The sequence below is a fragment of the Seriola aureovittata genome, chromosome 7, assembly GCF_021018895.1.
Source record: "Seriola aureovittata isolate HTS-2021-v1 ecotype China chromosome 7, ASM2101889v1, whole genome shotgun sequence".
NCBI lineage: Eukaryota > Metazoa > Chordata > Actinopteri > Carangiformes > Carangidae > Seriola > Seriola aureovittata.
Window position 1 is genome coordinate 9,472,632 of NC_079370.1, and position 25,508 is coordinate 9,498,139.

Genomic DNA, 25,508 nt, shown 5'->3' on the forward strand with positions numbered 1-25,508 from the left:
CATTTTTTTTATTCATCCCTGAGGTTTTTGCTGTTATATAATATAATACACACGGTTTTAGTCCTACTACATACTACAATAGGAAATCATAACATATACAGTAGTTTATGAAAGCTTTATATCTCTTTTTTCTATGACTTGAGAACAAGCTTCCCAGCTACCTGCATTATTCATCGTGTTTAATTACAAAAGGGTTTAGTTTTATCTATATCTATATTTTTTTCAGAAGTAATTTTCTCTGGAATAGCAACATGTTCCTAAGAGCCCTAAGTAAACATCCCAGCCAATCATGTGATCCAGCCTCACATGTCATGTTGCTTGTGACCTGAGAGCTCAGGTCAGTCTGAGGACAGCTGTGGGCAGCGGTGGGATTCAAACAGTTTTGATTAAATCCAGCTGATTCAGTGCTGGGATGACTCTTTGCTTGGTGATCTCTGTAGCTAAAGGCAATCATTAAACCCTGTAATGGCACTATCAGTGCTTACAGCAACACTGACACTACAATCAGTTCTTTTGTCTGTTGTCTCTGTGCCATGTTTTGAACACTGTTATTACACAGTTGGGATCAATTACTAAAAAAAAAAAAAAAAAAAAAAAAAAAATTGAATTACTAGAATGTATAGTGGCAGAAATATAAAAACTGTTGCACATCCTGTTGCTCTTGCACAAAATGCCATGATTCAGAATATCCTCAGAGCTGGCCCACTGGGAGCATCTATTAACAGTGAATAAAAGAATCACTGTATCAACACTGACAAGTTAAATTGTCTTCGCCACCTTCCTTCCAAGGAAATAGCACTTCTAGAGGAATTATCCATGTGCTCGTTTTACTGTAGGACACTTTCATGATTTCAGGATAGGATGTACACACACTCAGCCTGCGATCCAAGAGCTCAATTCAGAGTAAAGATGACAAAATATTCTTGCTAAACATATGAGACATCTCCATGTGTTATTATTGTATAGTGTCTGCGTTTAATAATTGAATGGTTTTCATTACTAATAGTGTAAAGCATTCATTTTAGATTACAGCTTCATTGCTATCAAAGTGAGAGCTACGCTCATAAACCAGTTCCATAATGTTTAATTCGTTTATGTGGCAACAAATTAAGATGTGGAGATTTTTGTAGCTTAATTGAAATTTGTAAGTATAATTATATAACATGGTGATTAGTGGAGCCTTGAACAACTTTGGTCATAAAATAATATCTTTAAATAACCACATTTATGATATTAGTTGTGGAAGTAAACCCCTCAATCTCATGATGAAGAAGCACATTTCAAATAGTTTCCAGTTCATTTTATTGGACACATTCACACATATACATACACAATCACACGCAGACTTTGGTTAGTGTATCAAACACAAAATACTGTACATGCACAATTTGCATAGATGGTGTTGCCCTTGTTTTTAACTAACTTTGGCAAAGGATTGTATTTGCATTGTGCATTGCTCTTCTCAGCCTAAACTGGTGTAGTTTCTATGAGCTATCATCTATTACAGATTGCTGACAGGTGTTTGCTCCAGTTGGTCTTCTTTACTCAGCGGGCAGGAATTTGTCCAGGTAGACCTTGGCGTGGTCGATGCCGTCGCTCAGGAAGTCGCCAACATGGGGGCGCAGGTAGTGTTCGTACAGACCCAGAACTGCTGTACGGGCCTTGTCCAACAGGGGGGCTGCCTCCTCACCCAGGCCACTGCACAAAACAGGGATGACTGATTATTTAAAGAAATCACCATAGTAAAAAGATTCATCACCTAACTCAGTGCCTAGAGAAGCCTTTTGCTTTTCCTTGTATGTTATATTTTAAGTGGACACATTTCCTAACATTGGCAGTTTTCCCTCAAACTGACAGTGAAACATCTACAGGGTCTTCCCTGGAAGGATTGTTCTTGGGGAACACTCACCTGGCAACCTTGACGGCAGCTTGGAGCTCGGGCTTGCCCTGCAGTTCCTCGAGGTAGGTCCTGGCAGTCTGTCCACGCTCGCTCTCACCAATTTTCTGCACGAAAGGAGCAGCGGCTTGCTGCACCTTGCCAAAAGCGTTCAGCAGCCTCTTGTAGAAGACAGATTTCATTGTGTCATACTTGTCAACAAGTTCCTGCGATGGTGCAGGGACGTCACACAGGCTCATGGAGACTGGAAGGAAATAAGAAAGATTATTATGTTTGAATCAATGCTATAAAAAATCAGATCAGAATAAATCAAAAGATCAAGACAAGTTCATTTGAAAGAACAATCTCTGTATGTAAATTCTTGCATTGGAAGAATTATCAAAGCAAGTGTACCTTTAAGGCCAAAGAAAAGCTGCTTTGAATGTCTAGGCTTCTTGGTAATTGTGTCCAAAATCAAATTTCTTGAACCAGTGTTCAATGTATAAAAATCATTTCTGCTTCAGCAGCTCAGTGTCATTTAAAAATCTGTCTTTATCTTAAAGTCAACCACAGATAAAGCAGTGCGGGAGCCAGCCATGCAGCAGTATCCAATAAGTTATTGCAATTTATTGAATGCAGTAAAAACATGTTGGATTTATATCATTTTTTTTAGAACAAAGAAAAAATGAATAGCATTTACATTTAAGTCAGTTTCCTCAAATGGCTCTCTGAGTTTGTGTAATATTTTCTGAATTCACAGTCACATAAAAGCCATGCTTTACTTAAACATGTCATTCACACAATGCAGTTGTACAGATTGTATTGGTATGTTGCCTTACCCTGCAGAGCGAGGATCAGTGCCAAGGCATATTTTGCATTCATGTCTGAAACAAAATGGAAAAAGAAAAAGAACTTAAAATTGAACTCTACATATGGAGCTATCGATATTCTTTTACATATTTGACATTTTAGCCTTTGAAGATGAGAAACAAGTTGATGAAACTGCAGAATGCAAAAAGAAGTAAAATACCTAAATGTTTTATTAAATGGATGTTTTAGTCTAATCTGCCCAGAAGTGGCTTCAGCGGAGAAGCTGCAAAGGCTGCAGCAGTGAGAAGAGCAGAACACTTACCTGCTGTTGTGTTGGATGTACAGATCCAAGAAGTGACAGTCTTCTCTGAAAGCGAGTTGTCTGTAACTCGGACCTCACATCTGGACAGGATGATATAGGGGGGGACTGCAAACAAACGTCATCTGATGAGCATACACACACCTACACACACACACGTGCATGCACATGCACGCACACACACACACACATAGTCACACACACCCACACACACGTTCACCTAAACAAAGTCCAGTGTACATGATATTCACTTTAAATACTGTATGTGGAAATATGACTTCATGGTTATGCAATGTTCCTTAAATGTAAATTTATCTGTATTCATATGGCTATGCACTCGGAGCCCTCCTGATACTGCATAAGTCGTGTGTCTGCAAAATCTCCTTATGTATGCGTGTCATAATTGTCACGTGTCTTAGGGGAAAAAAAAGAAAAAAAGCTCATGTGTTTTTACCTGCTTTTATAAAAGATGCTAAATAAAACAAATAAATAAAAGCTATTGATTAGATCAGCTCTTGCTTATCAGCCTTTCTTTTACAGCCATAAGCCACAAGTCATAATCACTTTATAATGTCTGCTCAGAGCAGATCAGAGTCAAATGGTCAGCAGGTCAATCAACCAGGGCCTGTCTAGACACACTGTGCTGAACCCAGAGCAATGCATGCTGGGATTTATGCCTTCACCTTTCACCCTCATAGCCTGGGACAGACTGCATGTAGGGTGATAAATGATCAGTATCATTATGTTTTAAAGTCTCTCTTTCTCTTTGCTACCGTCTCAGTCTTCCTTTGCCAATTGTCCTAATTCTAAAGAACTAAAACTCTATCGCTAAACTCAACAGGAGATGGCTGAATGTAACTGTTCAATGTCTTTCTGATGACTCATTATCCTACATTTTATTTTAATAGGACTCTGCAAACAATGTTTGTAAATTATGTAATTTACCTGAATCTTCCCTCTGATCATAGGTTGTTTTGATTTATGCCTTTGACTATTCCCTCTTGTGATCTTTACCTCTCTTTGCCTTGCTTGCAGGACACACTGGGCCCATGTACAGAAACAACTGGAGCCGTTTCATGTATAACCTGGAGTTTTATTAAAAACTAGTTTGATTCTTTCTGTATTTGACACAACCTGCAAAGCTCAGTGATGTTGAGATCAGTCTAACATCGAGTGTTAAGAACTGTAGATAAGTCATGTGACAAGAATATTGTGAGCTTTTCCTTAGTGTTGATTGGGTTGATCAGTTGCAGTAGTTCCTTTAAATGGCCTGTAGTTGTCAATGGTTGTCTGGATCTTCTCCCACATGGAGCTTTTGACATTAGAGGCCCATCCAACATAGTTGTCAGTCACTGGTTGGATGTGGTCTTCATAGTAAGTACCAAGAAAGTCCAGTGCTGTTACCCCCAAACCATGGACTTTAGCTTTTGCATCCCTATGAGATGCACAAGTACACAAATGAGTAACAAGGTACATATAACGTGTACACAAACAAAACATTTTTAGCAGTTCTGATAACTAGTAATCATTTACAGACAAGTCCATTTTGCTCGCATTAACTGTTGAAGAGCAGAGTGTGTTCAGAAATACCTGGCCCTCTCTGCCAGCCTCTGCAGGATTCCTGGAGAGTCAGCTTCTGCTGGTTTCAGCGTCTGGGCCGAAAGTGGCCCGCATGCTGCAGAGGAGGATGCTTGTCAGTCAAGAAGAGCAAAGACACTAGTAGAAGAAAGCTCAGAGATAAAGTAACTGAGACTGAAGACGGAATTTTTTTTTTTTTTTTTAACCCATACCTTGCATTAGTAAGATGAGACCAAAAACAAGCAGTTTTGTATGCATCTACCACAGAGATGAGAGAAACACAAACATCAGCAGCTTTTTTTGTCATAATATTATTTTTATAATGCAAAATTGTCTGTCAACACGACCCATTTATAGTTCAAGTTAAATGTCACATATACAACAAAGCATATTCACAGCATATTATAAAACGTATTGTTTTCTTTCAACTCTGTCTCTTTGTAACGATAAAAACATCACAATATCAGATAAAATCTCAGATTTCAAAACAAAATTTAACCATGTGTTCATCAACAAACATGCACAACAAAGGACTTTTTACCTTTTCTTCTGACTCTGGCCAACAGAAGTTGAATGAAACAAGTGTTATCAAGCCACTTTATTTGTATTAGATGACTGCAAGAGCGTGTACATTGGCCCTGATCGGATGACCATTCAACTTGTTTTTTTCTTTTCTTCATCACGTTTTATTGACAAAAGCAACGAGAGATCAAAGCAAAATACTTCAAGCAAACAGTGTGGATCTACTTTCTCTCTTAGAGTCTCACTTTTATGATATTCTCATAAATAAGAAAACACTAACACAGAAAATACAGAGACAAGTTGACAAACAAGCTTTTAAAGAGATTAGATTTAGGGTTTTTTTTTGTTTTTTTTTATAAGCTTTCAAAGACTTGAAACTTATGGGAAGTTTTGAGCAATGGTTAGGGTTGGTATCACCCACAGCAGATACTTGTGTGATTAGTTTTTCTTTAGCCTGTTAAATATTTGCTGTTTTTACAATGTTAATGTTAGAATCCAAGTGAAGAAACATTGCTTTTTAGATCTGCAGATTGCGAACTCTTGATATCTCTTCAAGATCAACATTAGCATTAGAGTTCAATAACTGTCCAAATGCCCTTTGGTTCTGATATCTCAGCCCATTTGATACGTATACAGGCCAGTCAAAGTCTCTGTTCTAGTGGGAGAGATATGGGTTTTAGTGAGAGCTGAATGGGGGGGGGGGGGGGGGGGGTCAAATAGATAAACATTTTCAGCCAAGCAAAGCAGTTCTGTGAACAGAGTCCACCACAAAATCAATTTTCAATCAATCTTTTCACTGCTTAGGCTCTGTGGCTGTTGTATGTTCTGAATGAGAACAACTCAACACTAATGTTGAGACTGAAGTTCATAACTGTGTAGCATTTAAAAACCTGCTCTCACAGCTGTCTAAACAGCTGGGATCAACATTTTTCTTTGTTTTGTGTGTCAGGTTTTGAACATCTGAACTGTGCTACAGATTTAAAGATGTGTGTGTGTGTGTGTGTGTCTGACATAACTACAGCCTCCCGTTATGCATGAGGAAAGTTATATTTGCCATAACATAGAGTCAGTTGCCACTTTATTAGTAATACTTAGCTGAAAATGATGCAGTCTAATACAATAGTCCTGCAATAAACCCTCCATCATGAAGCTTATAATGTTCAGTTTTTATTTAATCTATTTCAGAGAGGTCTTGATTCAACTTTATGATCACTGTATAGAATGTAATGTTGTAAAATGTGGTGTCGAATTGTATTACATTATACAGAGTGGTGTTTCTTTTATTTTGCCTACCTTTGTTGATGTAAAAGGGGCAATACAGTTCAATAGCACCACAAATTACAGCCTGATATTGGCGTTTATTGCAGGGCTGTTGTATTAGACTGCGTTAGTTTTATCTAGATGTACCCAATAAACTGGCTATTGAGTGTATATGCATTTAGTTCATACAAAGTAAATGTAACATTAAGTATAAAAAACACATTTAAATTAATATATTAAGGTATGATGTTTTGCTTACAATTCTTTGCAATACAGTGTATACAGTATGTTTGTATATACTGTATACTGTGTGAAGCTTGAAAATGATAGAGCCACTAGTCAGTTTCATTTACGATCGTTGTGATGGCTTTAAATAAGGAAAAAAAACCTCAATCTCAGGGTTAAGCTGCTTTCATTTCAGATGCATCAGGAAGTAGATTTTTCTCCAAATCCAACAGTTGAAGCTCAAACTTTTCTTAACATGTACAGTACAGGTTCCTCTTGATGAAGGAACGGAAACCATAAAGGCCGAATGGCTTACCAAGAAGAAGCACTTTACTCTTCTGTGAAAACTTAAACTAATCAAAGTGAAAGTGATTTAAAGTTAATTTTATCCCCGACAGCTGATGCAACATGATCAGAATCTGTGCAGTCTGTGACCTCCGTGCACCAGCCGCTGACCTCTGTCATTCTGTTCTCTTCACTGGAACAGATTTCGGTGAACTGGAACAACTGGTGGATCATTAACCCAGCATAAACAGTGACTTTAGCCAGGGAATTGTGAAATGCCAGAAAAGCAGCCATGTTGGCACTTGCCCTTTGGTACCAGCTATTGACACAAATAACTTATTATCTGTTAGATGCTGCAGTCTATTATTTAATTAAGTTATCAGCTTTAGTGCCCATTCATACGATACTGAGCCTGCTATAAACTAATATTTTGGTCAAAGTGCTTGAAATCCATTCATCACATTTTGATCAGTCAGTGTCTGTCAAACCGCTACAGACAAACTGGTTTCTCATTCAGGAATTGATTGATCGGCAGAGCTTTTCATTAGATGGGCATCTGTACCTTCCATGTCCATTTCATAGTAAATTTAATATTATACACTCCTGCTCTTGAATACTTTTTCAAATGATTAAAAGTAAGGGAGTACACAGGTTAATTTCTCATTAATATGGAACTGGCTACAACCTGATTATCTAAAAACATTTCATGATTAGGTTTTTAGTGCCATGAAGCACAACTATGCACTTAGGTTTGGTATAACACTGATATAATAGGAGATACATTGAAATGATAGACTGCAAGACTGGAAACAGTGTATTTCTGAGTGAATCTAAAACCTTGTTTATTCTGTTAATATTCCAACTCCAGTAGGTTTTATTGATATATGGATATCTATCTTGGAAATACTGATTCATTAATTCAAGAATATACAGTGGGGCAAAAAAGTATTTAGTCAGCCACCAATTGTGCAAGTTCTCCCACTAAAAAGATGAGAGAGGCCTGTAGTTTTCATCATAGGTACACTTCAACTATGAGAGACAGAATGGGGGGAAAGAATCCAGGAAATCACATTGTAGGATTTTTAATGAATTAATTGGTAAATTCCTCGGTAAAATAAGTATTTGGTCACCTACAAACAAGCAAGATTTCTGGCTCTCACAGACCTGTAACTTCTTCTTTAAGAGGCTCCTCTGTCCTCTACTCGTTACCTGTATTAATGGCACCTGTTTGAACTCGTTATCAGTGTAAAAGACACCTGTCCACAACCTCAAACAGTCACACTCCAAACTCCACTATGGCCAAGACCAAAGAGCTGTCAAAGGACACCAGAAACAAAATTGTAGACCTGCACCAGGCTGGGAAGACTGAATCTGCAATAGGTAAGCAGCTTGGTGTGAAGAAATCAACTGTGGGAGCAATTAGAATTAGAAAATGGAAGACATACAAGACCACTGACAATCTCCCTCGATCTGGGGCTCCACGCAAGATCTCACCCCGTGTGGTCAAAATGATCACAAGAACGGTGAGGAAAAATCCCAGAACCACACGGGGGGACCTAGTGAATGACCTGCAGAGAGCTGGGACCAAAGTAACAAAGGCTACCATCAGCAACACACTACGCCGCCAGGGACTCAAATCCTGCAGTGCCAGACGTGTCCCCCTGCTTAAGCCAGTACATGTCCAAGCCTGTCTGAAGTTTGCTAGAGAGCATTTGGATGATCCAGAAGAGGATTGTCAGAATGTCATATGGTCAGATGAAACCAAAGCAGAACTTTTTGGTAAAAACTCAACTTGTCGTGTTTGGAGGAGAAAGAATGCTGAGTTGCATCCAATGAACACCATACCTACTGTGAAGCATGGGGGTGGAAACATCATGCATCATGTGTTTTTCTGCAAAGGGACCAGGACGACTGATCTGTGTAAAGTAAAGTAAAGTAAAGAATGAATGGGGCCATGTATCGTGAAATTTTGAGTGAAAACCACCAAATCAGCAAGGGCATTGAAGATGAAACGTGGCTGGGTCTTTCAGCATGACAATGATCCCAAACACCGCCTGGGCAACGAAGGAGTGGCTCCGTAAGAAGCATTTCAAGGTCCTGGAGCGGCCTAGCCAGTCTCCAGATCTCAACCCCATAGAAACTCTTTGGAGGGAGTTGAAAGTCTGTGTTGCCCAGCAACAGCCCCAAAACATCACTGCTCTAGAGATCTGCATGGAGGAATGGGCCAAAATACCAGCAACAGTGTGTGAAGACTTACAGAAAACATTTGACCTCTGTCATTGCCAACAAAGGGTATATAACAAAGTATTGAGATGAACTTTTGTTATTGACCAAATACTTATTTTCCACCATAATTTGCAAATAAGTTCTTTAAAACTCAGACAGTGATTTTTCCGGATATTATTTTATTTTATTTTTTTTCTCATTTTGTCTCTCATAGTTGAAGTGTACCTATGATGAAAATTACAGGCCTCATCTTTTTATGTGGGAGAACTTGCACAATTGGTGGCTGACTAAATACTTTTTTGCCCCACTGTATACATTTGATGTAAGAAAAAGCAAAACATGATCATTTATATAAATCAAAATTTCAGACTAAATAAATCAATGGCCTGCATGAGTTCATCCCAATTTCTTCCATGAGGATTTCCTTGTATAAAAATAAAGAAGGTGGGGAAAAAAAGGGTATGTATCTTGATTTGAAAATAATTCTCTCTTTATTCTCTCCTTCAATTGTAGTCAGTGTAAGTAAGAAGATTTTAGAGCTCTGTAATGGATGTAAAAATGGGTACAAAGGGTAATTATTATGCTGTGATTTGTAAAATATATGGAGGCCATTCAGTCATAGACCAGAATTTTTCATTTATTCATGTCAAACATGTTTAACAAGCTTTTCCACTTGATTTCATTCCGCTAAAAAGGTTCTTATTTTCTTTAGTGATAAATATTGATGCAAACACTGAATTTATATAAAACATGTTTTATTTTTTGATGACCTTGAAGCACTTTTCTCACATTGTTTCTTGAAATAGATTAGACTCAAATTACTATTTATTAAAAAAAAAAAATTCTCTTTACAGAGAGGCAATGTAACCAGTGAGTCAGCAGAGCAGGGTGTCATGTTAGCGTCTCAACATGAGGCTCAGAGTGAAGAGGTCAGCCGCCAGAGGTGGGTGGGGGGGGTTGGTGGTTGGGGGGGGTTGGGGTGCTATGCTGGACACATGAACAAATCTACTCATCTACTGAGTGATTTCTTCGAACTTGGCCTTAATACTTTCCAGCTGTTCCTGGAACCAGTTTCTGAGGAGGAGAAACGAAACAAATAGTGTACTTGTTAAACAGAGTCAAAGTGTGCATGTGAGTATGAATGTACTTATTCATGTGTGGGTGTGTGCACCTACTTGGAGCTGACTGCAATATCGCTGCTTTGGAAACCCTCGAAGCTAGTCTTGGCCTTCTCAGCCAGGCTCCTGCCCATCTCAGTCATCTGCTCACCAAACTTGGTAAACCTCTGCTCGATGGTATCTTCCTGAGCCTCTGCAGCTGAGCGGGATGGACAGAAACAAGGAAAAATTATAGTCTACACAACATGGAAGAAAAAAACCCCGAGCAGAGACGTTATAGGCTGAAAGTGACACAAAGACATACCTGTGTATGCGACAAAAGCCAGCACCAGCACGGCAACTGCAAGGTACAGTTTCATCTTGGCTGTGATTCTCTAAGGAGGAACAGAGGACAGGTCGTTGTTTTTTTCAGGTCACTCTCGCGCACAAAGACGTTTTCATGGCGCAAGGATCGAAAGTCATAACAATACAACATTAATTCTTTGTCTTTAAAAAATAGCACCCCCGTGCGTCAGCACCACAGAGGGGGGACAGCTCCCTTTACGTCCATTCAGCTTAGCCATCCGACCTCATATATTATGTAACATCTACAAGCTTCAGTTGCTACGATATTTGCGGTTGAGTTATATAAATAAATAAGTCGCATCACGTTCGAGCAAAACTTTTGGGTAAATACAGTTGTTAAACTATAAGTTTCTGCGTCAGCGTCATATAGTTAATAAAGCAACAAACGCTCTTTTCAGCTCTTGGAGTAATAACAAATGAAATGTGAAACATACCTGTTTTCCGTCTCGGAGGAGAAATAAATCGAGTGTGTTTGAGCGCCTATGTGTGTTCCTCTTTATAAGCCAACTCGGTTCCAGGAGGGTGACGCAAAACACCAGACTTTAGGTCAACATGTACACGTGGTAACCTTGACTTGCCTCTGCCCCGATCACTGATCAACGCTAATGTGATTTCATTAAAAGATGCTGTTAATGATAAAGATGCCGCTGAAAAACAAAAACAACCCAGCTCAAACGTATCTGCCTACTTGCATTATGCTCTAAGATTGTGTGATATGCAGGACACTGATTGAGGGGGATCTAGATTAAAGTCATCACCCAGCACTGAGTACTGTGTCTAATCATCAATCACATACCATTCACAAAGAATATGGCGAGAATAAAAGATGGTATCCTTATTGCACATGTAGTGCGCATGTAGTGCAATAAGTGAGATTTCACAGATGATGGCATCCTTAAGGGTTCAGAGTTTATCCCTCAGCAACAGTGGTGTCAATAGATAAGGTGAGATGTGATGTAGAGGGAACATAGTTCAGCACTGATAGCATTATTAATAGTAGACCTCAGCTGTTTGGAAGCTCATCCGAACCTGAAGTGTTGGCCAAGTACTGTCTCTTTGTCAAACAGCCACGCATTTATTGGTAATAGATTATCAAGGTTTTGATGTCAAGCAACTAGACTTATGTGGTGAGCTAGAATCCACTACAGGATCAGATTCAACTTTCCAAGGCTTGACTGTAAGAATGAGAATTCTGGTTTGTGAACAGGTAGATTTTTTTTTAATTAAAAAAAACTTTCATGTCTCTTTTTTATATATTTATACTGGTATTTTTATTTAGGATTATTGCATAGTTTGTACCTTTGTAGTGATGGAAGAAGTATTGAGATCCTTTAAGTAAAAGTAGCATCACCACACATAAAAAGTACTCCATTACAAATACAAGTCCTGATTCAAATGCTTTGTATTTTAAGTAAATGTATAGACATGTGTAAAATAAAATGTATTTGTATGTATACATTTTCAAAAGTAAAGTCATTATCCAGAGTGGCCAGTGTCAATATAATATTAGGTTATTATATTATTCAGTAATTATTATTGTTGCATTGACATGTAAACAATCATTAATTCTCATATTTGGTCATAGTGGAGCCAATTCTAACTGGTTTGTATTCTGTTGGGCGGTTTAATTAATAGCAAAACATTAAGATCATTATATTTTTGTGTGTAAAATTTTAATCAGAGACGTTATTCACATACTATATATAGTACAATGTTTATATCTGAGTTGTGGTGGAACTGAAGTATAAATTAGTATAAAATGGAAATGCCTTTTCCAACTCTGCTGTTTAAATATTATTGTTGATATTACAGGACATACATTTCTAAACCTTACCATGAGTATTCTGTTCATGGAGCAGAAGTCACTGATAGCTTGCAGACCGATGCACACGGCTTTACTGCAATGACCATTTCTGTTTTGTTGATGTATTTTTCCATTTACCACTCTGCTGAGATTTTCATTGCCTAATTTGATGTCTCTCTTATCCAGACCTTCCCTTTCTTAAAAAGGAAGCAAGTCAGACAAAGCCATATGTGGTCCATCTTGTAAGTTAGCATGCACCAGAAAACAGTACAGCTGGATGAACCGTAGTAACCCCTCATTACAACCGTGACCTGAGTTAGAGCCAGGAAGTCTGCGTCTGATAGTTGAAAGGCTTCATCACTACTTAATATATCTGTTTTCACACCAAGCAGTCTGCAAAAGGCCAAATGCCCATTTGTTGCTGATGACTCGGCCTATAAGGTGCTATTGCTATGATGAATGGCCTACGATGGAGTTAAATGAGCCTTCACATGCCTCAACACTCACACATTACCTCTGAAAGACTAAATCTCCATCTCTTTTGTCATGAAGTGGCCAATGGGTTTATGTATGAGCTTGTGCTTGCGTGCATATAAGCTCCTCTTGAATAATTGTAGGAGGCACAGGGCGTGAAAGTGCACGTCTTGCGTGCTCCCAATTTGCAATAACAAGCTTACAAAAAGGTTGTTTTTGTGTTTGGCCAAGGGCCCCTGTGGTGACTGATGTTGTGTGCCAACTCTGGAGGGGAGGGAGAGGATGGAGAAAAGAGAGGGGGCTGTAATAGGAGGTAAAATCTCTGCAGGGGTGTTTTTGGAGGGGTTACTAGCAGTCATGGGCTAGCTAGCACCTGCTAATTTGCTGGGACGTTTTTGTTTTTTTGTTGCTGGGCAGTGCTCAGAGTGCAGACACCCTATAGGAGCAGACAGAGCAGAAGTGCTGAACTGGCAGGATGCTTTTGGTTTTCCTGTTTTTACCATTCATGTCTGATCCTTGCAGCAATGGACAGTTTATTGTAGGAGTTTCACTTAGTTTCAAAATAAACACTGGTTCCTGAAAGGAGTGATATCATAGGGAACAAACACCTAGTCATAGTGTTAGTCACTCTTTCACTTTACATGGAATGCCCTTTAACACAGATAGAAATGGTAAACATGTTTTGTTATACAATCATTCGGGTGTTTGGTAGTGATGAATAATTGCAAATCTTTCAGACACATACAGCAAAAAATTACATATTACTACATATAAGATTTTTTTTTTAGTATTTTGCTTTTATTTCTGATAGCATACAGTAGAGAGTTGGACATGAAATGTGGGAACAGAGAGAGGTGTGGATTACAAGAAATATAGATCCACAGCTGGATCCACACTATGGACATTATAGTTATGTGGTACATGTCTTGGACTCCTAGCCCCCCCCCCCCCCCCCCCCCCTTCAAAAGTACAATAAAATCCTTTTATTTATTCATATCATATAAATTCTAGTTCTCAGTTTCTGTGTCCTTAGTTAAACATGTCTTCAAGTGATTCTTAGGCAAATACCAGTTCTGTGATTTCAAATCAATCTTTTACAATATGTGTTCTGTTCTTGACACTCACTGAGTTTGTGTTTCTTTATGAAGCAAATGTAGTTTACTTAATCTTCTAAAAAAGAAAACACAGCTGCATCTTCATGCAGCATGGATTCAAGTGGAGGGGTCAGAGGAGAGGAGAGGAGAAGAACAAGGGACAAATGGTGTCCTCTGCTGGCCTCTGCTCCACACTTCAAAGGAAAAATCCTGCTGAGTTGGAAGAGCATAACTTTGACTGCAAGAGTGAGTTATCCGAGTTTAGGACGATGATGACCATCTTTTCCCCCTAGGCAGGTCCAGATGTGTAGCAAGCTGAAAATCCTAAACTTGGATTTCTTTTACATTTAATGGCACTCAAATCACTAGTGTAATAATGTTTCTGCTGGGGGCAGTTATGTTTGCTAATGGTCATAAGAAATATATCAGAAAGTATTATTAAATATTATCAGAAAAAATCCAAATAAATGTAGAAATGCCCAGTTTTCTACATTTCTTTTTTTTTTGGCATGTTACCTTCATTTAATAGCTGAGAGTGTCAAGAGTGAGGTACAAATGGTTCCCTGCCAGAGACGGACATTGCAGATTAATGATATGCACACTGTCTACAAACAGTATTTGTGCATGAATGAATGTCTCTTGTTGGCATGCCTGTGCAAATATGTGTATACAAACGCGCTGATGCATGTGTTATAACTCGAACCAAGCCAAGATAAAAACGGTGTCACCATGAAGATAATTCAATCTGGGGCACAGAATGTTCCCAAACGCCTGCTGGGATCTTAAAAGAAAGGAATCTGGGAGCAGATCTTAACAAGTCCAGGCTAGAAAAAAAGTAGGCTGAGGGTTTTGCCTATTGAGGGGGGGTGATGAGAAACAGAAGGTGGTTGGGGTAGAGTACAGGTACAGGGAGGGAGTAAAGAATACCTGTTTTTTTTTTTTACTTAAGGATGAATTACATTTGTGGGAACAGTAAGTTAAGGAGACAGTTCAGCGAAGAAGTAGAGGTGGGCTTCTGTGTTCATGTGTGTGTGTCAGAAGTTGGGTTAAAAACTGCAAAAGATAAATGGCCTTATGTAATGTGTTGCCCCACGTTGGCTTATGCAACAACTGCTTAATGTGAAAACGTGACAGGTAAATTTCCAGAAGTGCAGCACCAAGGGGCTTTAAGTCCTTTAGAAGTTTCCAGGATGGTGATTTCGGGACATTTGGTGATTATTTTAGACACTGTCTTTATATTCAGAGTGCTTGAGACTAAATGTACGACAGTGAATGGCTGACAGTGAGTCTCCACTTTGTGTAGCCTAATTTTGATTAATAATGTTCAATGTTTGATCAGAGACACAAACGAGCGGAAACAGGGCATCTTTTCTAGTATCTTTATTCACTCAGCACTGTTCAGCACACTGCAGCCACAGGCAGCGCACTTATAGTGAGCAGCATATGACATGTGAAACACAAGGGACACTCTACACTCAGGCTTAAGAACAGGCAGCATTACACTTATTATTCACTGATTGTCATATTTGCCTCAAGTCATTTTACATTCCACTTCTCTGTGAAGCACAACAGCAACAAGAAATGCAGACAATACAGGAAGGGCACTTTCGTGGTTGAGCACTGGCTCTAGAAGAAGTAGAAGACACATTACTGTGCCCCAGTGTTTTGATCATCATAATTCAGTGCATTTATTGAAATGAAAGACACTTGTGTTTGGTTCATTTTGGGGATGACACAGGATGGGATCCCTGCCTTTGAGGCTCAAACTCAGCAGTTATATTTACAACCAAACAAAAGGTAGGAAACAAAATACAAAATTTAGGGAGGGGGCAGGGGTAGTGGGCTAGAACAGTTAATTCAAAGTAGAAAAGCAAAGCATATTACAAATAATTGTCTCCTGTTTGTGTATTGAAGGCTGTTATTAGCTGTGGTGCTTGTGTTCAGTGACAAAAGGGGCGTCGATAAAAGAAGAAGAGAGGGTGACTACGCAGAGGAAAGAACCCAAACAGACATTTTTCTGCTGACTGTTCTGTAAAAGATGCACCTCATCCTCCCTCCTTCCTCTCATCAACCCTCTTGACCCTGAAGGTAGAGCACCCAAAATGAAGATATCATCAGTAACTCAACTTCCCCCTTTCCCCTCTTTTCCAGGGTATAAAGAAATCAGATGTTTACACATTTCTCCTTCTACAACCACCAACCATCTACAACCCTTAAAAACCCCTGAGAGTCTTTCTTTAGTTGGTGGCGGGCACCTTGACCTTGTCGATGATGGTCTCAAACTGTTCACGGATCTTGGTGGCATAGGGGGCGAGCAGCTCGGTCAGCTCGTCGATCTTGCCCTCCAGGGAGGTGCGCAGGTCCTGTGCGGTGGCCTCCATCTGGGTCTTAAGGGTCTCAGCCTGGGTTTCCAACTGCTGCCCCAGACCCTCAGCCTGGCTCTTCAGCATGGAGGAGATGTCAGTCAGCCTCTTGGTGGCGGTGTCGCTGACCTGATGGACGTAGGGCTCAACATTCTCTTTCACGATGTCCATGTTCTGGGAAGTGCGGGATTGAAGCTCACTCAGGTAGGTGGCCACAGTGCTGGTGGGGAAGAAGAAAAAGAGACATTTAGGTTTCATATTAACAAGGACAAGAAAAGGTTTTTTTTTTTTAAGTCTGAAAGCCTCCACCCCACTTACTTGCGGATTCCCTCGGTGTCCTTGTTCAGGCGTTTCTTCAGCTTGTTGGTGTAGGTGCCGATGCGGTTGCGGACATCGTCAGTGTTCTGCTCCATCATGGTCTTGAGCTCACCCAGATACTCAGTGCTGCGCTCTTTGGCATCCAGCATGTCATTTTGCAGTTTGTTAGCGAGAAGCTGCAGGTCCTGAGACATCTGACCAGTGGAGGCGTCAGTGTAGGGACCCAGCTTGGCCTGGATGTCATCTCTGTAGGTTGTCAGCTCTGCCATGGTGTCAGCGATCAGCGTGCTGGAAACAGAACAACAAGATGGTCTTTAATGAGACAACTTAGGAGTGCGAGCATAATGCAAACACAAAAGGTTGGTTAGGAGATGTAAGGGTTGCATGAAGAGAGAAGAAGAAGACAGCGATCTGGACAACACAGGAGCATTTGGAAATAAGGAGGTGGACTAATCACTTCTTATACAAAATGAGAATGCAAGAGAAGGATAAATTGTTGAAGTTAACTTACTCTAGCTCCCTGCTGAACTGAGAGGTCTTAAGGTGCTGCAAGACTCCATCGGCTTGTGTGTTCATCTCAGAGATGTACTGCCAGAAACGATCCACGCCATCCTCCCAACTGGTTAGGGAGGCATCAGCCTGGCGCACAGCACGGGCATTGCAGCCTGTTATGGGCACATGTGGAAAGCATGGATTAAATACATTAATACACATCAGATGCAGAAACAGATGCTGTTGATAAACCTTAAACTACAACAACACTAACCAGTGATGACTGCCAGAGCAAGGATCAGAGCTACAGCCTTCATGGTTGTTAGACAGATTCACCTGTAAAATAAAGAAAAAAAATAAACAATAAAATACAAACACATGTAGCAAACTTGACATTTTTAACCATAACTACAATTTAAGCATGTAGCTACAGAAAACAGTAAACTCGGGTCACACAATTTTAACAAGGAAACACATAGATGTAAATAATTATAGTCACATCCAGTAACTGAGCATTTTAGCAAATAAAAATAAAGTAAGACTAAGCATGCCGGTATTAAATAGGATGGTCTTTGTCTCTGCATGCTGCGCGGTCTCTTCACTCACCTGAGAGAATGAGCTTCCTCCGTGCTCCCTGACCGGTGACTGAGGGCTTTTATACAGTCCCAGGAGGCTGCTCCTGCTGCGTCTGTCGCAGGAGGGGAGGGGGGTGGGGGGGTGAATAATGCTGGCGCGCGCACGCGTTCACGTGGTGGTTGTGATGATGATGATTTGTCTGCACAGAATCCTGTTTCCTTCCACGCAACGTGCCCCCAACACATTGTCCGAAGTTCTCACCGGTTTGCATTGTTTGAGGGGGCGATTGAGCAACAGGGCTGTCACAAGAAATAACGGGGTAAAAGTTTCACGCCCACGCTCAATGTTTCTGTGCTTACTTTGTTTTCTTGTTTTTCAGACAGCTGACAATTCTTAAAAAACAATGAACCTTTCCTACTTTTCAGGTGTTACTTCCCCCATTACATGCTACTTTCTTACACACAGGTGGAAACAGTATTTAGACCTTTAGCTAGAGTCAGAAAAACAAAAAAGAAATACAGCATAAGCATGAAAGTAAAAGTCCTGCATTCAGTCTTGAATAAAAGTCTAGATTATGAACAGCAAAATGTGAAGTACCAAATCGTCCACATTCTGCAGCAGAATAGCCACACTAATATTATTATACTGAATATTATATTGTTGGATAGCTATTACTGGTTGATTACTGCATTCAGAGTTTTCATGTTGTAGCCAGTGGAGCTGAAGCTATAGTGTTACTGTATATACTGTGGGGTAATATTGCTACCTTTACTTAAGTCACAGATTTGAAATCTTCACTTCACTTCGCAGGTTTGGTGTTCATTATCACCAAGTGGTGTCATTTGAATATAAATGCCAGGATGTAATTCAAACGATCACATTTGCATTTCTATCAAAATGCTCTGCCTCCTCCAACCATTCACACCTCATCTATCCACCCCTGACAGACACACAACCCCCAACACATAAGGCATTTTTGCATAACAGTCCCACCCTTGTAGTTCCAATGGTAAATGGAGAACATGTGATTTTTCTGTACTCAGATCATATGCTCCAAAAGTCTATGTAATGTACTTGCTTAACAATACAACTATATGAAGTACAGCTATAAATTACCGGTGGGTGCCTGAAGTACAAATAAGGTGTCAGGATTACATGATGGGCATGTTCAGGCTTGGGGATACACTCAGGTGCAGGAAGCCCTGTTCAAAAGGGGGATTATGGGTAATAAAATACAGAGAACTTAAACTATTTTATAACCTGTGAAAAAAGTAATTTCATAGGTTAAGTAGTATCATGACAATGAACAAAAGAAGTAAATTACACAATCACACAATCTGTCTCTTTTTATGTTGTCAGTTTTGCACATAAGAAAGTTATTTCCAACAAATTTCCAGGATTTTGAAATTGGCTTGGGAAAGGGGAAGGCTGATGAAGAAAGAAAGTGTTCAATGCAGCCTATTGAGCAACAAATATTTGTTTAATGTCAGGAGCACTGGTGCATATTATTATTGGACTGCCATCTCCATCTTACACAGATCCATACTTGGCCTCTCCATTAGACAGACCTGTTATTTTCTTGTTATGACAAAGATTTTAAATCATTGTTGGCAAGGAATCAAACACAGACTTCCCTAATGACAAAAAAAGTGTCACCACTGAATCACAAAGTGCCAGACCCAAAAACAGTTAATTCATTCCCAAGCCCTAAGTAAAAACCTATTTAAAAGAGAATGTCATTGATAAGATGTCATTGATATCTTATTGCACGACACTACTAGGAAACATTAAAGATGGTAGCAGCAAGGATCTTAGTTGGTGTTTCATAGCTCAGTGAGGGCTCCACATGGTGTTACATTCACTGAAGGTGAGAGGCTGGGCCTCCTGTTGATGGCTGCATGGAAAGTAGGAGAAACATTGTATGACCCACACTTCAACTGTTATGTTGTGTAATTTGAAGAAAATTGGCTTATTTCTTTAATGACACATCATGTTATCAGTCACAGATAAATAGTTAGGCTACACCCTACCAGCCATGGCATACTGTATGTTAGTGTATGTTTTTGCTGCCATTAGTCTTTATAAAACATGTGTCTTTTGCTATCAAGTTCAACTCTGATTCCTTCACTGCCCATGTGTAATGACCTTTGCTCTTTAGGACTCGACCTCTCTGTTGTCAACCCAACAGATTTCTGTGTTCTGTAATTTTTCACAGAAACACATCTGTACACAAGAACAAAGTTTACACTTGGTCAGGTAATTAGCGTGAGAACATGATAACATGTGATAACCCAAAGAGTATGTGTTTAGTGATTAGGAGACTTTACCACATTGTCCAGCTATTTTGTTATAGATGAAAATGTTCTTTGCACTCTTGTAGAGAACAATGAGGTGAAACAGTTTAATTTCCCGTTTAAACTCAGCATGTTTAGGTGTCACCTTTCTGTTAAAAACAAAAAAACCTTTGACCTCAGAATTTCATGACGATAGTGAGTCACTTGAGGAGGTGTGTCACACACAGGAAGATACTATATGTTCGGATAGATAACAAGCCAAGTCCAGTTCAAACACACAAGTCAAGATCAGTATTTTAATCCAATTATTCTCAGCAAACCGTTCTAATGCAACAACTTCTTAGGTTTTACACTCTGATCAAGATGCTGTTATCCCGTCTTATTTCAGAGGAATATGTTTAGTTTTGTTTCTTTTCACTACAGCTACTATAATAGAGAAATGACAGACGCTGACAAGATATTTTGTGGGTTTTTTTGCACAGAGTGCATGAACCAGAGTGACCAACCAGTGCACATGTAACAAGACAGATTACAAGCCCGACCACATAAACCAACAGTGCTACCAGGACAAAGAGACAGAAGACACACGGGGAAGTGAAACAGAATCAAGAACCGTGAGGTAATACAGTAAAATATCTGACACAGTCATCTAAACTACAGCTGCTTCTCCTTTCTCTCTGCAACAACAGAAGCAATGTCTAATGTCTAAGGAGGGAGTGTGTGAGAGGGCATCTTTAAATAGTTTGAACCAAAGTAACCCCAGCCTGATGATGTTGTTCTCTGAAAGCTGGTTTGAAGAATTTGGTTTTTGGTTAAATCTGGATGATCTCACCCTAAAGCGAACAAGAAGACATCTGTTGATGAGTCAGCGAGGTTACTGCAGTTAACGTCTGTGGGTTAAGAGCTGTTGAACTGGGTGTTCGAGTTCAGAATTGAGTGTTTTTCCTGTAGCATACCCCCCTCCATCATTTGGTTCTGAGTCAGAGTGTTATCAGCTGATGGAGATGTGTGCTGACAGAGCCAAATGTCTGAGTAGGGCTGCTGAGTTTATTGCACCGTCTTTCTGTAATGAAAGGGTCACAAGTTTGATGCATAAGGCTAATGCTCAGGGTGAGATGGTAAGCTAATGTTGTACTTATCATTGTAGGCTGAAGGGATAAAGCCTGGGGTGTAAAGGAGCTCAAACTATGCAGAAATTTGATTGGTTGGAGACATGCATTTTCATTTTAAATATCACTTTTATTTGGCTGAGTATTCTGCAAAATCACTGTTAATTACATCATATTAAAGGATTAGTTTTAGACATTTTGGGTGACCTTCTCTTCTCTTGTTGATAGTTAGATGAGCAGCTCAAGCAACCAGTTAGTTGTAGCTTAACCCAAAAATTGGATGCCGAGGGGAAACAGCTAGTCTGCCTCTCATACCTACTAGCACCTTTAAATTTCACTTATTAGGGAAAATTTTGTCATATTTGAATATTTGGTCTCTTAGCTTCATATGTTTTATACAGACATCAGAGTGGTATCAATCTTCTCATCTGAGTCTCAGAAAGAAAGCTTATAGTCATATTTCCCAAATTGTAATTTTATCGTTTCATCCAGCTTTGAACATTAGGTGAAACTTCACAGATTCATTCAGGGACACGATTAAAAGTAAAAACAATGATGACTGCCTCAGAAATGTAACACATCATGTAAAAATTTCAAATCTTGGCACTAATCTTGGCATTCTGCTCCATCAATTACATGTTTTAATAAATCAAGAAAAGTCATGAGGTAAAATAATTAACATCTTATTTTTGCTTTTCAGGATGTGTTCTGACCCTTCTTTACTATGACGGCTTTCAAAACCTCCAGTTCATCATGTTTTAACAGTTGCAGGTGAAAAAGTACAAAACGACACCAAAAACAAAACCTAGTGAAACCCAGAAAATATTTACAGTATGTTAACTCATCAGGAATGATATTCAAAGTTTTAAAATAAACACAATCAGAATATAACTAAAAGCTTTGGCGTAATCAGACAAAGGAAGAAATTAGGGCTGTGTGTGTGTTTGGAGGGTTAACGTTGTGGAGAGCCTGTGACAGCTGGGGGCAGAACAGAGGAATGTTGTTTGCCACTGGGTAAGGCAGCGTGGGAGCGATCTGTGCAGCAGGGACTGAGGCACAAAAGGAAAACTAAAAAAACAAGGTGGAAGCACAATGTTTTTATGAACCTCTAGACTTGCAGGGACAAACCTGGACATGCCCTGTCCAATATCCACATCTCAATCTCAACAGGGTGTGGCAGGCAGGGGGAGGGGTGGGGGGTGGTGTGTGTGTGTGTGTGTGTGTGTGTGTGTGTGTGTGTGTGTGTGTGTGTTTAACTTCTTTGGATTTAAAATATAAAGTTTCATGCTTTCTCATAAATGTCAACATTTAAAAACTGGCTGTTGTCCATGTGAGCATGGGAATATATACATTGAAGTGACTCTACAGTATGTGTTCACCAGAGGGCACTCATTCTTTGAGATTGGTTTCACCCTCTGTTGTGCAACAGCCAAGTCCAAATAAGTTTCTATTCTTTATGTTTTGTTATACAGAGCTTTTGTTAATTGTTTTTCATTTATTCATAATTTTTTCATTTAAATTTGATATTTGATATTAATATAGTGACGTTGCCTGCAAAGAAACCCATCTGACATCCTGAAACCTCATCATCACTCATTAATAATTTCCTCGTGACTTTGTAAAAACCACAACAGACTCACACGCTTATGTTTTGATTTCACTTTATTCCCATAATATGGGGAGAGAACACTGTGGTCACAGACCAACATTCAATATTTATAATTTATCTATTTTTAACACTGTAAATATAGCTATAGACATCTCGATAGCACAAAAGGTGGTGAGCTTGTGTCGTCATATTGTTGTATCAACATGGATGTGTCCCTGAAATCAGAGAACTGTGTTTCTTTAGATGCAGTTTCTTTCTGTTAAACATGAGGTGGAGATTGACTTAGTTGGCTTTGACAAAGGACTCGTAGAGGGTGGTGAGACGGGCCTGGAGGTCCTGGGCGTAGGGGTCCAGCCTCTCTCTCAGCTCATCAACGTAGGGGGTGGCAATTTCTTTCACCTGCTGGGCTCTCTGAGTCAGCTCACTCTGGACCTGCTCGGTCACGGGGGCCACACGCTCCTTGAAGTCCTGCAGATGCTGGTCCACTTTCACCTTCAGGTCGTCAGTGTAGGGTCCCATCTGAGCCTGCAGATCCTTCACACTCTGCTCCAGGCTGATCTTCAGCTCTTCGCTCTTCTGCATCAGGGTGGCCCTCAGGGCCTCGGAGTCCAGGGAGTCTGCGTAGGGGGCCAACTCCTGCTTGAGCTGATCAACTTTCTGCTGGATCTGGGCCTTCATGTCCTCGGTGAAGGGCTCCAGTTTCACCCTGACTGTGCTAATCTCTTGGGTGACACGCTCTTTCAGCACATCCGCCTCTGTGGTGACTTTGGTGATCAGATCCTGGGCTGCAGGTGGAAGCTGTTCCTGGAGGCTGACTGCGTACTTGTTGGCTACATCAGCACTTTCTGTCAAACGGGCACTAGACATGAAAGGCAACATTGAGATGAAGTTTAGTCTAAAGCTCATATTCTAGTTGTTTAAGAATAGTATCTCCGTTGCCATGTGTCCAGTTCTTTACACTATTAGCATGTCACACATGGTCTCACATTCTGTAGAACTTACCTGACATCCTGTCCAAACTGGGACTTCCTGATCATCCGGACGGTGTCGTCAGCTGTCTGGGTGGCCTTGGCAACATAGTCCCAGAAAGCGTCAGTCAGCACCTCCAGCTGTGGCTTGGGTGCATCAGCATAGAAGAGGTTGGCATTGCAGCCTGTTAGATGGAGACAAGACAGCCTGTTGTTAGGTTTGACAGTGCACAGTGCATATTCAACCCTCACCAAGGCTTGTAGTTCTTTGTCTTGAAAATACCAGTTGATATTTTTCTCATACTCCAAAATTTACAATAGAATAATAATATTTTGCTGTCATACTCACCAGTGAAAACGGCAAGGACGAGCACAACAAGGACCTTCATGGTTCTTACACCTTAAAGACAAGAAAATACCAGTAAGTCACCGAGGCGAGCGGTAGACAGTCAAACAGCACCTCTTATTTCTCCATCTTACCTGAGTTTGCGAGTGTATCTGCAAGTCCACTTGGCAGCGCTTGTGTTGAGCTGGTGAGGTTTTGCAGCTTATATAGCAAGCCAGAAGGTAATGATCCCAAAGTCCACGTGCTAGTGCCTTGCTGTCACCCTGCTATCTTCACTGACATCCTGTGCCAGAGAATCCTTGCAGCATACAGACACAAGCCCATACTGTTACACCAATGCACATCCAACCCGAGTACGTAACCCAGTTTCTGCAGCTTCATATATTAGTGTTGTCTGGCAGATTTTCATTTTTAATTGCCTTACTTGATGTAACTACCTACATGTACGTGTGATTCATCAGTGTTGGAGTGTGAAAAAATCCATAAGTTTAACCTAAAACAAATTCTGTCCTCACAGGTCTGTGTAATCACTTCGCTGTTTTTTTTCTCAGACACAGATAACTCTCTGCCAAGACAGAAAAACCTCTCCCCCTTTAATTTCTTTGATGTCCAGCTTTGATTAGATATATGGTAGCTGTTTTATTGTCTCTGTTCACTTGACATTTTGCCAGCTAACGTCACAGTAATTTAAGGTTATAGTTTCTGTGTCACGCCAATGTTCAGCAATCTCAATGTGTCAGTCTGGCCAAAGGTTAGTAAACTCCAACACCGTCAGCTTCTTAAGGACAAAGTAGCTGCTGTTTCACACCAGATGTGCCATAGTTCAATTCAGAGAAACCACTTTTAAAAAAGCAGAATTTGACTGCAATTTATTTTTCTCTTTGACAAGGAAAGATCCTATTTCAAGTCTGAGATTTGAAACTTAGGATATTTTATTGAAAAGATTTGGATATTTTCGCCCCGAGAAACATTTTATACTTAATACGTATTTATCTCCTGCTTCTTTTGATGTTTAAAAAATTGCATTCTATGTTGGTAAATTAATGTTTTTCAATTATTCCTCTCAGTGAGTATGATTGTGTTTGTTTGTAGGTTTCACAAACTGGTCCAAATGTGTAAATTACTTCTGACAGAGCAGAAACCGGTTCTGCTCTGTCAGAAGTAATTCATTGGTTTTTTTCAACATGTTGTCCAACTATGTCCAGCCATGTTCAGACAGTCTCTCCTAATAGAAGAAGTTAGGAATAGTTGTGCAACAAATGAAAAGAGAGCTGGACAGAGAAATTCAGTTCTTGGCTCCTCTCACCGCAGAGCTGGCCGATGACAGCCTGAAGTGGATGTGAATGTCAGATCATCCGTTTCGAAAAAGTTACAGAGATGGTTGCACACAGACCCCTGTAATTCAACATGAGAAAGGTGCTTGGGGAGGGGGGGTTCAGAAGCTGTAAATGCTGCAATGAGTGAACACACCCAAGTCCAAATAATGACAGATTTTCC

General features: G+C 40.0%; 5 protein-coding genes across 5 annotated transcripts; all 5 read right to left on the minus strand.

The window, feature by feature from the left end:
* Positions 1-1,285: 1,285 nt before the first annotated feature.
* apoa2 (apolipoprotein A-II) lies at positions 1,286-3,122 on the minus strand. The gene is made up of 4 exons (XM_056381768.1): positions 3,009-3,122; positions 2,716-2,760; positions 1,910-2,141; positions 1,286-1,698 (listed from the first exon to the last, which is right to left on the minus strand). Exons 2-4 carry the CDS (start codon positions 2,756-2,758, stop codon positions 1,542-1,544), a joined length of 432 nt encoding a protein of 143 aa, XP_056237743.1. The 5' UTR covers positions 2,759-2,760; positions 3,009-3,122; the 3' UTR covers positions 1,286-1,541.
* A 955-nt stretch (positions 3,123-4,077) lies between these two features.
* apoc4 (apolipoprotein C-IV) lies at positions 4,078-5,204 on the minus strand. Its single transcript, XM_056381769.1, has 4 exons — positions 5,125-5,204; positions 4,796-4,841; positions 4,596-4,680; positions 4,078-4,440 (listed from the first exon to the last, which is right to left on the minus strand). Exons 2-4 carry the CDS (start codon positions 4,839-4,841, stop codon positions 4,230-4,232), a joined length of 342 nt encoding a protein of 113 aa, XP_056237744.1. The 5' UTR covers positions 5,125-5,204; the 3' UTR covers positions 4,078-4,229.
* Positions 5,205-9,717: 4,513 nt separating this feature from the next.
* apoc1 (apolipoprotein C-I) lies at positions 9,718-11,083 on the minus strand. Its single transcript, XM_056379737.1, has 4 exons — positions 10,999-11,083; positions 10,524-10,593; positions 10,277-10,418; positions 9,718-10,175 (listed from the first exon to the last, which is right to left on the minus strand). Exons 2-4 carry the CDS (start codon positions 10,576-10,578, stop codon positions 10,115-10,117), a joined length of 258 nt encoding a protein of 85 aa, XP_056235712.1. The 5' UTR covers positions 10,579-10,593; positions 10,999-11,083; the 3' UTR covers positions 9,718-10,114.
* Positions 11,084-15,301: 4,218 nt separating this feature from the next.
* apoeb (apolipoprotein Eb) lies at positions 15,302-17,799 on the minus strand. Its single transcript, XM_056381731.1, has 5 exons — positions 17,716-17,799; positions 17,384-17,445; positions 17,129-17,282; positions 16,618-16,905; positions 15,302-16,519 (listed from the first exon to the last, which is right to left on the minus strand). The coding sequence occupies exons 2-5, from the start codon at positions 17,424-17,426 to the stop codon at positions 16,174-16,176; spliced, it is 831 nt and encodes a 276-aa protein (XP_056237706.1). The 5' UTR covers positions 17,427-17,445; positions 17,716-17,799; the 3' UTR covers positions 15,302-16,173.
* Positions 17,800-22,732: 4,933 nt separating this feature from the next.
* Positions 22,733-24,170, minus strand: LOC130172527 (apolipoprotein A-I-like). The gene is made up of 4 exons (XM_056381308.1): positions 24,146-24,170; positions 24,015-24,065; positions 23,700-23,850; positions 22,733-23,556 (listed from the first exon to the last, which is right to left on the minus strand). The coding sequence occupies exons 2-4, from the start codon at positions 24,052-24,054 to the stop codon at positions 22,980-22,982; spliced, it is 768 nt and encodes a 255-aa protein (XP_056237283.1). The 5' UTR covers positions 24,055-24,065; positions 24,146-24,170; the 3' UTR covers positions 22,733-22,979.
* Between the last annotated feature and the right edge of the window lie 1,338 nt (positions 24,171-25,508).

Bases quoted from the DNA above. Each gene is read 5' to 3' on its own strand.
- apoa2 (XM_056381768.1), bottom strand. From the start codon at position 2,758: ATGAATGCAAAATATGCCTTGGCACTGATCCTCGCTCTGCAGG. The intron at 2,142-2,715 runs GTAAGGCAACAT...ATTTCCTTCCAG, and splicing joins ACTGATCCTCGCTCTGCAGG to TCTCCATGAGCCTGTGTGAC. The intron at 1,699-1,909 runs GTGAGTGTTCCC...TGTTTTGTGCAG, and splicing joins GCTGCCGTCAAGGTTGCCAG to TGGCCTGGGTGAGGAGGCAG.
- apoc4 (XM_056381769.1), bottom strand. From the start codon at position 4,841: ATGCATACAAAACTGCTTGTTTTTGGTCTCATCTTACTAATGCAAG. The intron at 4,681-4,795 runs GTATGGGTTAAA...CCTCCTCTGCAG, and splicing joins TCTCATCTTACTAATGCAAG to CATGCGGGCCACTTTCGGCC. The intron at 4,441-4,595 runs GTATTTCTGAAC...TGCATCTCATAG, and splicing joins AGGCTGGCAGAGAGGGCCAG to GGATGCAAAAGCTAAAGTCC.
- apoc1 (XM_056379737.1), bottom strand. From the start codon at position 10,578: ATGAAACTGTACCTTGCAGTTGCCGTGCTGGTGCTGGCTTTTGTCGCA. The intron at 10,419-10,523 runs GTATGTCTTTGT...CATCCCGCTCAG, and splicing joins GGCTTTTGTCGCATACACAG to CTGCAGAGGCTCAGGAAGAT. The intron at 10,176-10,276 runs GTAGGTGCACAC...TCTCCTCCTCAG, and splicing joins GATATTGCAGTCAGCTCCAA to AAACTGGTTCCAGGAACAGC.
- apoeb (XM_056381731.1), bottom strand. From the start codon at position 17,426: ATGAAGGCTGTAGCTCTGATCCTTGCTCTGGCAGTCATCACTG. The intron at 16,906-17,128 runs GTAAGTTAACTT...TTCTGTTTCCAG, and splicing joins CAGTTCAGCAGGGAGCTAGA to CACGCTGATCGCTGACACCA. The intron at 16,520-16,617 runs GTAAGTGGGGTG...CTTCCCCACCAG, and splicing joins GACACCGAGGGAATCCGCAA to CACTGTGGCCACCTACCTGA.
- LOC130172527 (XM_056381308.1), bottom strand. From the start codon at position 24,054: ATGAAGGTCCTTGTTGTGCTCGTCCTTGCCGTTTTCACTG. The intron at 23,851-24,014 runs GTGAGTATGACA...TCCATCTAACAG, and splicing joins CGTCCTTGCCGTTTTCACTG to GCTGCAATGCCAACCTCTTC. The intron at 23,557-23,699 runs GTAAGTTCTACA...TTTCATGTCTAG, and splicing joins CAGTTTGGACAGGATGTCAG to TGCCCGTTTGACAGAAAGTG.